Source organism: Sus scrofa, chromosome 4 (assembly GCF_000003025.6).
Source record: "Sus scrofa isolate TJ Tabasco breed Duroc chromosome 4, Sscrofa11.1, whole genome shotgun sequence".
NCBI lineage: Eukaryota > Metazoa > Chordata > Mammalia > Artiodactyla > Suidae > Sus > Sus scrofa.
In genome coordinates this window covers 82,872,372-82,886,267 of record NC_010446.5, presented here as the reverse complement: position 1 = coordinate 82,886,267, position 13,896 = coordinate 82,872,372, and the positions used below count along the sequence as shown (strand labels likewise).

At 43.2% G+C, this 13,896-nt stretch overlaps 1 protein-coding gene across 4 annotated transcripts in view; it reads right to left on the bottom strand.

Moving 5' to 3' along the window:
- The window catches only part of GPR161 (G protein-coupled receptor 161), a 64,386-nt gene that overhangs the window by 23,062 nt on the left and 27,428 nt on the right, over nucleotides 1-13,896 (bottom strand). The window contains exons 2-3 of one of the 4 annotated variants that reach the window (XM_021089471.1): nucleotides 12,780-12,933; nucleotides 5,466-5,883 (exon numbers count right to left, since the gene is read on the bottom strand). In XM_021089471.1, the coding sequence (XP_020945130.1) occupies nucleotides 5,466-5,839 (374 nt within the window). In that variant the 5' untranslated portion in view covers nucleotides 5,840-5,883; nucleotides 12,780-12,933. Of the gene's footprint in view, nucleotides 1-5,465; nucleotides 5,884-10,290; nucleotides 10,649-12,779; nucleotides 12,934-13,896 lie in introns of those variants that run through there. The other 3 variants (XM_021089474.1, XM_021089473.1, XM_021089475.1) reach the window with 3 other exon arrangements.

The window sequence follows — 13,896 nt, the reverse complement described above, 5'->3', positions numbered from 1 at the left end:
CTACAGCCTCGTGGGATCCGAGCTGTGTCTTCGATCTACACCTCACGGCAGCTCATGGCAACACCGGATCCTTGTCACAACAGAACCCCTGCTTTCCATAACTCTTAACTGTCTTCTGAAGCTCTCAATCTTTTCTCCAACAATTCATTTTCAGACACAGTCCCAAGCACGACCCTCGGTCCCAAAAGAGGCTTCTGTGTAACTTAAAAGTTGTGATGCCTATAGGCACTCCAAGGCTTCACTCTCCTGCCACAAGACCAACCACTTAAAAAAGCCCTGTTTTTAATAAGAAGGCTTCACTAAAATCATGAACAAAATCTAAGCCAACCACAGCTACCTTGGAGTGAACACATTAACTTAGTTAAAAAATCTCTTGATGGCACCATAACTAACCATCCCACAGGTCTAGCGCCTAGCTACTTTCATTTAAAATACCATTTTTAGGGAGTTCCCATGGTGGCTCAGTGGGTTATGAACCCAACTAGTATCCATGAGGTTTCGGGTTTGATCCCTGGCCCCACTCAGTGGGTTAAGGATCCGGCGTTGCCGTGAGCTGTGGTGTAGGTTGCAAATGTGGCTCGGATCCTGTGTTGCTGTGGTTGTGGTGTACACTGGCAGCTGTAGCTCTGATTCAACCCCTAGCCTGGGAATCTCCATATGCCGCATGTGCAGCACCCCTCCCCCCAAATAAACTAAAATATCATTTTTAGAGCAGGAGTTTCATCCACCCCAGTGTGGAATAAAAACATCAGAACTATTTTAAAAGGACCTGAAGCACTGGCAACTTCAAGGTTACCTTCAAAGTAGGGGTAACCAGGCTGGACTTATGCACAGCAAAAATCTTCCCAGGTTGAATGATGTCCCTGGCCTGGACCTGTTTCCACAGGGCTGATTTAGGACCCTGACGTCTCAATGGTGAACTTCACTCCAGCCAGCTCTCCTTTTTACACTCTGCCTCTCCTCCCTTCATGAGGCTACATGATGGACTCTTTGGGCTCATCTGCCAACCAGTTTAACGGATTTCTTTAGGCAGGTTCGTCATTGGGAACATGTGGCAATGTCTGGAGACATTTTTGGTTGTCACTCCTGGAGAGGTGCTTCTAGCATCCAGTGTGAGTAGTGGCCAGGGACACGCTGCTCAATATCTCACACAGGACAGCTCATCACAACAGTTATCCCATTCGAAAGGTCAACTGTGCTGAGGTAGAGAAACCCTGAGCTAAATGAATCTGTTGCTGGATGTGACTGACAACTGTCTTTGCAGTATTGTGTGATGGCTAAGAGACCAGTTTTGAGCATCTCAAAACTAGGCAAGTTACCAGCCACATGGATTTTGGCAAGTTTGCAAAACCCAACTTTGCTCATCTGCAATGTGGGGGCTGATAGGGTTGTTGGGAGGATCAGCTGGGATCAATGCTTCTTCACAGCACAGGGCAGTGCCTGGCAGGTGACTAGCATGTAACACATTTTAGTCGTGATCACGACCCTTGACCTTGTTTTTCTCTCTTTCCTTTCTTTTCTTTTTTTGGCTATACCCACAGCATATAGAAGTTGTGACCTAGGCCACTGCAGTGACAAAAGCAGGTCCTTAACTCACTGTGCTCCAGAAACTCCCACTTCGACTTTCTTGACGTTCCCATTTCTTTCTTCCACTCCCATTCTCTAACTTATCTTTTACTACCACTTCTGCTTCTCCATTCCCCTCTCTTATTCTCCATCCCTGTCCCTCCCATCTCTCCGTTTCTCCCTTTCTCATTCTTATTCTCTCTCTCTCTCTCTCTCTCTCACACACACACACACACACACACACGAGCTGCATCTTGAGGTTTCCAATATCGAAAGGCAAATATGCAACTTTCAAAATTAGTAACATCAAGTAAATTTAATTCCCTGAAATCAAGGGGGGCAGGGGAAGGAGTGTTTGAAATCTTGGTCAAATGGTGATCATGGATATAAGCATGATCAAATTAGCCGGTCCAGTCAGTTCGTATTCTTAGCCACATAAGTGACCAATAATTTAAAAAAAAAAAATTGCATCTACCATGAAAATATTTGAAGACACCATAAATTTTACTGCAGTCTATACATTATAGCCAAAGATCTGGCTGGAGAACTGTGATGGCCCAATCCATCCTGTGCTTGCAGGAGAAAATGAACTATTTTCCCAAAGATAACCAGGCCTTGGTGACTTATCATCATAGAGAGGCAGAAGTCCTTTCTCGACTCATGGCTCTGTCACTGAGTGACCCTGGGACTGGGCTGCGGGTCTGGGGTGCCAGGATTAAAGCTCTAGTGGGATTAAGGAGGTGCCACTTGTTCCTACATGTTACCTCTTCCACTTCCAGCCATTTCCCCTGGTGACCAACTGGGTCACATGCCGTGTGACACGCCCATCCTTCAGCACACACACCCTGCATTTTCACCATGCTCTGCCCTGCTCCCTCCTGTGTCCCACAGTACTTTAAACACACTGGCATTACATGCACATCATACGGTCTTAAAAATATCTGACTATATTTTTAAGGGAAAGGCCCTTGCAATCCTCTTCCCTAGCTCACATGCCACCTCTTCCTTGGAGCACCTCAGGCTCCACCATCAGAAGCAGTGATGAGAGCTACGACAGTTCTTGTTTCTGCTTTCACAGAGTAGACACCCAGCATATAGCCCAGGGTGAAAGAATACAGTATTGAAAGAAGCAAATTCTCTCTCATTTAATACATTTTGATGGCGTGAGTTGAGAATCTGTCACATCAGGTGGTGAAAAATCTCACTCTCATTTATCTAGACCCCAGATCCAAGTAAGCAGTTTATGACTTCTGAGAGATGCCACTGTTTACTGAGCATCCGTACACAAAGATCTCTGTGAGAGGCACTAAAAACCCACTCCCCTGCTCTGTTCCTGAGCTGCTGGCCTCCACTCCACTTTCTACAGGACCCAGGGCCCATGAAGCAATATTTCAAAAGTAATGATTTTTTGAGAAGAAGAAATTCAAACAATAGTGAGATCCTCTCCTATGCCACTGTCAACACATGTCTATTTATGTTTGTAGTGCTACTTTATCAGTCTTGATAGGATGACGGCAAATGACTGCTAGAGTAAATACCTACAACCTACTGAAGGGAAACCTGCCTTTTATATATCAAGAATCTTTTTTTTTTTCACTTCTTTGGCCACTCTCAAGTTCCTGGACCAGGGACTGAAACCAAGCTGGAGCTGCGACCTACATTACAGCTGCAGCGATGCCAGATCCTTAACCCACTGCCCCGGGTTGAGAATTGAACTGGTGCCTCCACAAAGATAAGCCTGATCATTAACCCACTGCACCACAGAGGGAACACTGACATCAAGAATCTTGAAAGTGTGTTTACTCTGACAGAAAACATGACAATTTTGCAAACATACATCTTCCTCAAAAGTGCTATATAAAATATTAAGCTAATAGGGGACTGTAAAAAATAAACTAGAGCACATCCAGAGGATGGAATACCCTGTAACCATTAAAGGATCCGGCATTGTCACTGCTATAGCACAGGTTTGAGCCCTTGCCTGGGAACGTCCACATGCCACAGGTGTGGCCAAAACAAATAAATAAGTCATGTTCTCAAAGGATATCTGCAGGTAGGGAAAATGCTCATAATCACTTATTAAATGAAAAAGCAGGTCACAAGACCACATGCGCCGTGAGCCTATTTTCTAAAATTACTGCGTGCAGCCAAAAGTCACTGGAGGCAAACACACTTAAAAAAAAAATAAAGTGATGGCTTCTGATGGGTAGGATTATGGACATTTCTTATTTTACTCCTTATATGTTCCATATTATTTTCATTATTGGGGGAAGCATATGATTAGTTCTGACTGATTACTTCCTTCACTCTAATCCCCCACAGCTGCAGAAAGCTTACAGGACTCTGGCCTTGGGCCTAGTTGAGGCCTGCACCCTGGGTAGACCATCCAGCCACACCTCATCAGGTCAAAAACCTGGGTCTAGACCCTGCTGCTCTAGTGGTTAGGATTCGGTGCTTTCACACTGCAACCTGGGCTTAATCCCTGGTCTGGGAACTGAGATTCCCACATTATGCTGCCACAGCCAAAAAAAAAATTTTTTAAAAGTAAAATTTGATTAACAAAAAACAACAGCTGATGGTCCCAAGGGAGCCTGGGGACTTGTGTCACCCAGTGACAACAGCCCTAGAGAACCCCCTCTGTGTTTTCCTTGACTCCCCTGCTAGCTTCCATCTAATTCTACAAATCACACAGAATCTAAATCTCCCCCCTCTGCTCTCGTGCATATGAACCCTTGCCTGGGATAAATAAAATAACTACTGGCAAAATCCTAATAAAGAAGATGACTCTCGGCATCACACACTTGCTGCCATAATCTGCAGGACTTGCACAACTAGATCTGACAACCTAACACCAGAATATGGGAATGTGGAAGAATCTTCTAGACAGAGCTCTTTCTGTCTGCATCAGACATGCTGCAAAAAGGGACAGCCCAGATTTTGTCAAGGCACACCTTGTCTCTCTCAGATGACCCTGTCTTTATTTCTGGGGTTGTCTTCCCTTCCCCCTGTTCTCCTTGTGTCAAGGACTGAGCAGGCTTTAACCCCCTGCACTGTGGAAGACGGTGAGTAGTTCCTCTTAGGTCTCCTTTGGTCCAGCTCTGGCCCAACCCAAAGCAACAGACAGCAGGAAGCACTTCAGGAAAAACCTGAACCTATCATCTCTGAGGACCTGATCACCTTCCTCAGTAGAAACTGAGGAGCAAAGGTTTCCACAGTGTTTTTGTTTGTTTTTTTGTTTGTTTGTTTTTTGGCTGCACCTGCGGCATGCAGAAGTTCCCCAACTAGGAGTTCCCGTCGTGGCGCAGTGGTTAGTGAATCCGACTAGGAACCATGAGGTTGCGGGTTCGGTCTCTGCCCTTGCTCAGTGGGTTAATGATCCAGCGTTGCCGTGAACTGTGGTGTAGGTTGCAGACGTGGCTCGGATCCCGCGTTGCTGTGGCTCTGGCATAGGCCGGTGGCTACAGCTCCAATTCAACCCCTAGCCTAGGAACCTCCATATGCCGTGGGAGCAGCCCAAAGAAATAGCAAAAAGACAAAAAAAAAAAAAAAGTTCCCCAACTAGGGCTTGAACCCATGTGACAGCTGCAACCAGAGGTACAGCAGTGAAGATGCCAGAACCACAAAGGAACTCCTGAGTTTTGTTTTTTTTAAAGCAATGGAATCTCTTTTTAAAAAATAAAACTATATGCAAACTGGATCAGATAAAACCAGAGGTGCTCTGGTTGAAGGAACAGAAAAAGAAGCAGACCTCTGCCTTCTCATGCTCCCCAGCAGAGGTCCTCACACCCTCCCGAGGAACTAAGGCTGCTTGAAAGTCACAACCCACATGATCTCTCATGCCCACCCCCTTTTCCCACATTCAAAAATTCTTTGCTTCTCTATGCAGGAGGCAAGCTTACCGGTCGACAGCAATGACCCCGAGGGTGAGCATGCTGGCCGAGCTGATCAGCAGGTAGAGGAGGGCAGAGAAGTTGCACCAGACCACCCCGAAGATCCATTCCCTCCGGATGGAGCTGGTCACCACGAAAGGCAGCACCAGCACGGAGAGCAGGAAGTTGGACAGGGTCAGGCTGAAGACGAACTTGTTGCTGAGGGTGAGGAGGTAGGACTTCCTGTACAAGGTGACCACGATGACCAGGTTGCCCAGGCAGACAAAAATGGTGATGATGACAATGGCAATGAACTCGGTGACAACAACCCCGCCTTGGCCACCTTCCTCCTCAGTGAAGTTACTCAGCTCCTTCCTGTGGCCGAGGGAGGAGTTGAGGCTCATGGTCAGTGCGCCTCGGCGTGGGGTGGGCAGAGCATGCTGGATGACTGGAGAGACAAGACCAGGGGGTGAGAAAAGAGTCATTAATCCACAGTATATGCACTTTCCACGAGCATAGCTCAGGTCCCAGAAACTCCCAGCCGGTCTCCTCCACACAAGCTTTACAGAAGAGGCTGGTTTTCTACAACTGACTTTCTGTAGGACTCACTGTGTCCCCTCAGATGCAAAGCACTTCTCCAATATAAGCCACCCATTCTCCCAAGGCCAGTGGTTCAAAGCCTTTACTGTACTTAAGAATCACCTGCAGTACCAGCTCTAAGAATCATTTCTTATGCTCCACCCCTAGAGATTATGGTCCCAGAGAACAGAAGTACACAGCTTAGGACTGTGCATTATAGACAAGCATAGAGCAAGTGATTCTATTATCTTGGTCTATGTGGACCGCTGCTTTTGGTCCCCTGCAATTCAGGGATGGACCCTGAGCCAGCAGCATCTCCTGGTGCTGTCTAGGGATGCAGACTCTCGGGTCCACTTCTGAATTACCAAATCAGAATCTGCATATTAATCCCATCCCCAGTTGATTCCTGTGCCCATTAAAATCAGATAATGAGGAGTTCCCGTCCTGGTGCAGCGGATACAGATCTGACTAGGAACCATGAGGTTGTGGGTTTGATCCCTGGCCTCGCTCAGTGGGTTAAGGATCCGTGTTGCCCTGAGCTGTGGTGTAGGCCGGTGGCTGGAGCTCCCATTCAACCCCTAGCCTGGGAACCTCCATATGCTGCGGGTGTGGCCCTAAAAGGACCCCCCCCCCAAAAAAAATCAGACAATGAGATTAACACAGGAATCATTCTGAGATCCCTAAGCAGGGCTTAAACAAGTTCAATTCATACTGAGACAACATTATTGATAAATGGGTAAGGAGTTCCTACTGTGGCACAATGGGATTGGTGGCATCTCTGCAGCACTAGGATGCAGGTCCAAGCCCCGGCCTGGCAGTGGGTTAAAGGATCTGGTGTTGCCACAGCTGCAGCATAGATTGCAAACTGCAGCTCAGATCGGATCCCTGATGAAAGAAAGAAAGGAAGGAAGGAAGGAAGAAAAGAAAGAAAAGAAAAGAAAAGAAAAGAAAAGAAAAGAAAAGAAAAGAAAAGAAAAGGATTACATGGGTAAGAGGAGGTGTAGTCTGAGGTCTCCACCCACAACCATTCTCAACAAGGAGCAGTCTCTGCTCTCGGGACACTGACTCCAGATCCTGGTGAAAACTCCAGGTTGACAAATTTTAACATTAAATCCTACAGATGAATGTTTCTCCAAAATTGTCATCTACTTTAACCAGCCAAAAAAATCCCACAGATCACTTTCCCTACCTGCTCTTGTTCCCAACAAAGAGAAGACACCAGAAAGGGAGGAAAGATTGTGTTCCACGAGGAAGACAGCAAGAACCCGGGTGCCCAGGCTGCCTACCCAGCAGCGGAGCCTGACCCTGGCCCCTGCTTGACCTGACACCTCTGTCCAGACACCTCTGGCCGCAGGGGGCAGATAGGTGAAGAAGGCAGCCCTTCCCTTTCCCTGCAGTCCTAAGGCCAGGGAGAAACGTCCCTTTATAGCGAGCCTGACCCGTGGGTCATAACCACAGATCCCGGGCTGCGAGTGTGAGCAGCATCAAATAATTCTAATTCCTCCTCCTTTTGACAGCCTTTAAATCCTTCACAAATTACTTGCTTTCTTTTCTCCAGATTAAATACCCCAGGCTCCCGATATGACTTTCAGACTCTTCACTAACTCAAGAGTCCCTGCTTTGGACTTGCTTACTGCTGTCAATGACCCTCTTCATCTGTGGTCCCCAAAACTGAACTTACCATTCTGGATGTGGTCTGATAAGTGTCAAGCACAAAGGGGCAACTGTCTCCATAATCAGGATAATTCCCTGCCGCTATTCACTCTAAGAGTGTATTTTCTTTTGGCAACTATGCCATCCTGTTGGGTTGTTATGTAAGCACATGGTCAATTAAAACCCCAAATTTAGGGAGTTCCCACTGTGATGCAGTGGAAACGAACCCGACTAGGAACCATGAGGTTGCAGGTTTGATCCCTAGCCTCACTCAGTGGCTTAAGGATCCAGAGTTGCTGTGAGCTATGGTGTAGGTCACAGACGCGGCTCAGATCTGATGCTGATGTTGCTATGGCTGTGGTGTAGGCCAGCAGCTCTAGCTCCGATTAGACCCCTAGCCTGGGAACTTCCATATGCCTCGAGTGCGGCCCTAAAAAAAAACAAACAAACCCAAAGTTTACACAAATAGGAATTTCTGTGAAGACAGATGTTCCCAGCCTTGAACTTACGGAATTAACATTTTTAAGCCTAAATACAAAACATTATGTATTTATTTATTTTTAATTTCCTTTTTTGGCTGCCCCACAGCATACAGAGTTCCCAGGCCAGGGATCAGACAGGAGCCACAGTTGTGACTTAGGTCACAGCTGCAGCAATTCTAGATGCTTTAGTCCACTGCTCCAGCCAGAGATCCCTCAGCCCACTGCCCACATTCTAGTGCTGCAGAGATACTGTCCATCCCATTGTGCAACAGTGGGAACATCAAAATATTATTTCTACTAAATTTTATTTTGTGCATCTTGGCCCATATGTCCAGGCTGCTAAAATATTCTGAATTTTGATTCAGTTATGCGATATGTTAGGTACTCTAGCTTTCTTTGATAAATACACTTTATAATTACGCCTTCTATGCCTGTGTCTTTGTAAGGTTATTCCTGGGTTTTGTCTTTATTTTTTGAGTTCTCAATTTTACTCCCTCTTATAAGCAAATTATTAATTGATGTCTCAAAATAAAGGCCCTACATAGGCATGGTATACTAAACTGCACAAAGGATAGCACTGTGGTAAAGAAAAGAGATTCTGAGTCATTAGACATGCGACAGAATGGGAGAAAATACTTAAAACTTCTATGACAGAGAAAGGACATATCACTCTCATTTAAAATGAATTCTTAAAAATATGTACAAAGATGAAAAAAGATAAATGAGTAAAAGACATTTTAAAAATTGTAACTATGGAGTTCCCGCTGTGGCGAAGTGTTTAACGAATCCGACTAGGAACCATGAGGTTGCGGGTTCGATCCCTGGCCTTGCTCAGTGGGTTAAGGATCCGGCGTTGCAGTGAGCTGTGGTATAGGTCACAGATGTGGCTCAGATCCCACGTTGCTGTGGCTGTGGCGTAGGCCGGTGGCTACAGCTCCGATTCAACCCCTAGCCTGGGAACCTCCATATGCCATGGGAGAGGCCCAAGATAATGGCAAAAAAAGACAAAAAAAAAAAAAAAAAAAAAAAAATTGTAACTATGTGAGATGATGAATGTTAACTACATTTACAGTAGTAATCATTTTGCAATATATGCACATATCAAATTATTATAGTTGTACATCTGAAACTTATACAATGTTATGTGTCAATTATATCTCAATAAAACTGGGGAAAAGACATACACAGAGGGAGTTCCCGTCATGGCTCAGCAGTAACAAACATGACTAGTATCCATGAAGACATAGGTTTGATCCCTGGCCTCGCTCAGCAGGTTAAGGATCTGGCGTTGCCATGAACCGTGATGTAGGTCGCAGACGTGGCTTAAATCTGGCATTGCTGCAGCTGTGGTTTAGGCTGGCAGCTACACTTCCAATTCAACCCCTAGTCTGGGAACTTCCATATGTCTCAAGTGTGGCCCTAGAAAGACAAAAAAAATATATATATATATATGTATATATTATATATACACAGAGAGTTCACAGAAAAAGGTATACCAATTGTATCTAAACATATGAAAAGATGCCCCATTTCATTCAAAATAAGTGAGATGGCAGCAACATGGATGGAACTAGAGAATCTCATACTGAGTGAAATGAGCCAGAAAGACAAAGACAAATACCATATGATATCACTTATAACTGGAATCTAATATCCAGCACAAATGCACATCTCCTCAGAAAAGAAAATCATGGACTTGGAGAAAAGACTTGTGGCTGCCTGATGGGAGGGGGAGGGAGTGGGCTTATCAGACACAACTTAGAATAGATTTACAAGGAGATCCTGCTGAGTAGCATTGAGAACTTTGTCTAGATACTCATGTTGCAACAGAACAAAGGGTGGGGAAAAAAAATGTAATCGTAATGTATACATGTAAGGATAACTTGATCCCCTTGCTGTACAGTGGGAAAATGAAATATATATATATATATATTAAATAAATAAATAAATAAATAAGTGAGATGCACATTAAAATTGAGACACCATTTCTTTCCTTTCAGGCCATTAACAATTCAAAAGCTTGGCAATGCTCTCTGTTGGTGAGGCTGTGGGGAAGCAGGCAGTCTCTTATACGCCACATGGGAGCGGAAAATATAACAGCTCTAGGCAAGGATAATTTGAGAGCCAGGGATTGAACTCACGCTATAGCAGTGACTGGAGACACTGAAGTAAAAACACACTGGATCCTTAACCCGCTGCACCACAAGGGAACTCCCTAGGCACATATCCTTTGACCAGCAATTCCATTTCTAAATATTTACCCTGAAAGATATAAGTTCATAATATAAAGTAACAGATGCACAGAGTTACTTTACTTATTGAGGCATTAGCTGTAAAGAAAAAAAAAGGGAATGTGAGAAAAGGAGATAAGAATACACTTGCACATAAAATATACATAAGTATGTGTTTACTTATACAATAGGAAAAAATAGAAAAGACAACCAGAAACTAAGATACAGATGGAAGTAGGTTTTTCTAAGTTTTTTTTTTTTTTTTCTTTTTATGACTGTACCTGGGGCATATGGAAGTTCCTGGCCTAGGGATCAAATCAGAGCTGCAGCTACAGGCCTACACCACAGCCATAGAGGCAACGCCAGATACGAGCTGCATCCATGACCTACACCACAGCTTGCAGCAATGCCAGATCCACAGCCAACTGAGCAAGACTAGGGACCAAACCTGCATCCTCACAGACCCTATGTCAGGTTCTTAACCCACTGAACCACAATGGGAACTCCTATATTTTTTTTCAGTTTTGAATATTGAACCATGTAAATATTTTAAATAATAAAAATTAAGTAAAAGTGGATGTAAAAAGTATAAAATTGATCACAAGAGTTCCTGTTGTGGCTCAGGAAGTTAAGAACCTAACTAGTGTCCATGAGGATGCAGGTGTGATCCCTGGCCTCACTCAGTAGGTTAAGGATCCAGTGTTGCCACAAACTGTGGTGTAGGTCACAGATGTGGCTCAGATCTAGCATTGCTGTGGCTGTGGCATAGGTCAGCAGCTGCAGCTCCAATTCGACCCCTAGACCAGGAATTTCCACATGCTACAGGTGTGGCCCTAAAAAAAGAAAAAAAAAATTGATTGCAAACAAAAAAGTTAGGCCTAACTATATATTAGATTGATAACATAATCATATAGAGAAAAGAATTAAGTAGTTTGTTAGGTTTTTTTTTTTTTAATTTAAAAAAAAATTTTTTTTGGCTGAACTCAAGGCATATGGAAGTTCCCCGGGCCAGGGATCAAATTCGAGCCACAGTTGCAACCTGCACCGCAGCTAGGGCAACACCAAATTCTTAACCCATTGTGCCAGAGTGGGAACTCGCCCAAGCAGTTTTAAAACACGGCATTTTTTTTTTTCTTACTATAAACCCTTAAGGGTATATATTGTATGACAAAAGAACCACTATGTTTACTTAGTAGGTTAGAGGCTGTTAATGGTGTTTTTAAGTTTACAATTCATCTGAGTGTAGAGCAACTGAGTATACATACTTAGGTTAGGAAGTATACTTCTAATCATGGGAGAAAGGAGGTACAGATGAAACAGAGAAAGGTAAGGAAAAACCTTGTGGTGTGAGCTCGGTTATTACACCTATCAGCACAAACACGCTATTCAAATATAAATAAAAAGGTTCAAAGAAATGCCCAAAATACAGTCAGAAAGATTAAGAAATATAAAAGTAAATCAGAGAATGAATAGGAAGTACTTTATAAGGCAGAATTACTTCACTTAAGCAAAGCATAGTATTCCCCTAACATGTCTTGTAATTAGTAGAGTGCTCCTCTTTATCCCCACTGGACTGGAATGAAGACAATGCCTTCATAAGAGCATAGTATATTTTGCCATTCTGCAACAACATGGATGGACTTGGAGGGTATTATAAATGAAATAAGTCATTCAGAGAAAAACATATACTGTCTGTACAGCAGAAATTGACACACCACTATAAATCAACCATACTCTAATAAAATTAAAAAATAAACGTACTCAGAATGCCTCCATATACACTACTATGTACAAAATCGATGGATAACAAAGATCTACTGTATAGCATGGGGAAATCTATTTAAAATTCTGTGATAGCCTATATGGGGAAAGAATCTGAAAAAGAATGGATATATATGTATATGCATGGCTGATACATTTTCCTTTACACCTGAAACTAACACAACATTGTGTTATTGTCCAATAAAATAAAAAAAATACCCAGAAAGTGACAAAAAAAGAGACAAATATTATATGTTATCACCTATGTGTGGAATTTAAAAATAAAACAACTAGTGAATATAATAAAAAAAAAGAAACAGACTCACAGATCGAGAGACCAAACTAGTGGTTACCAGTGGGGAGAGGGAATGTGAGAAGTGGCAATATAGAGGTAGGGAATTAAGAGGTACAAAGTATTACATATAAAATAAGCTACAAGGAGGAGTTTTCTGGTAGCCGAGTGGTTAAGTATCCAGCATAGTCACTGCTGTAGCTCAGGTCACTACTGTGGCATAGGCTGAATACCTGGCCTGAGAACTTTTGCATGATGCAGGCACAGTCAAAAAAAAGCTACAAGAGTATACTGTACAACAGAATATATAGCCAGTATTTTATAATAACAATAAATGGAGCATAACCTTTAAAACTGTGACTAAGGAGTTCCTTTGTGGTACAGCAGGTTAAGGATCAGGCAATGTCCTGCAGCGGCTCAGCTTCTTGCTATGGTTCAGGTTCAATTCCTGGTCCAGGAACTTCTGCACGCCATGGGCATGGTCAAAAAAGGAAATATTCCTTAAAAAATAAAAATGGTGAATCATTATATTATATACCTGTAACTTATATATGTTATACAGCAACTATACCTCAACAAAATAAACATAATGAAACAAAAAAAATTTTTTTAAAGAAATAAAAAAAGGCAAATAAAAGAATAAACAGGAAGTACTTTATAAGGTATAATTATTTTATCCAAGCAAAGCATAGTGTTTTTCACTTATTATGGGAGTTGTTTCTGGCAATGGAGTGAACTCAGTTGATGTGAACACTGTACAACTTCAAATTCACAGAAAGGTTATATATGACCCAACATTTAAAAAAACAAAAGCCAAACTTGAAAAAAGAAAGGGATATCCACAGGTAACAGAAACAAAAAGAAATATGTGAGCTGTAATCTCACCCCTGTGGCCAAAAAGGAATTACACCTAATTCAAGACTCCTGGGGTTGAGGTTCTTATGTAGAAGGATGACCTAGGGTCCCACAAGGCAGAGAACTGGAACCAGTACCCTGCATAGTGGGTTCTAGAAGGTCTGCCTCCTCTATGAAAAAGGGAATAGCAAAACCCCTCCCACTGACAAAGGGATGTGGCAAAAATAGTCATTTATCTGAGGCTCTGGGTGAAGCACTAAAGATTTTTTTTTTTTTTTTTTTTTTTGGGCCGCATCCCCAACATGCATAAGATCCCAGGCCAGGGATTGAACCCAAGCCACAGCAGTGACAATGCTCAATCCTTAAGCACTAGGCCACCAGGGAACTCCTAAAGATTTTTTCCATGACAAATCAAGCACTGCGTCATGTGCCATGCTGATGAGGGTATCAAATTTATAAGTGCTGCATGGGGCAGAAACCCAAGCTATTAAGTCCATGTGAAAGTTAATGCTGGCAGAAGTAAATAAAAAATGGCTCTACAGTGAATTTCCACACTTACAAAACAAACATTTAATGAAAGTGAGTGCACAGCATCTGCTATGAGGGAG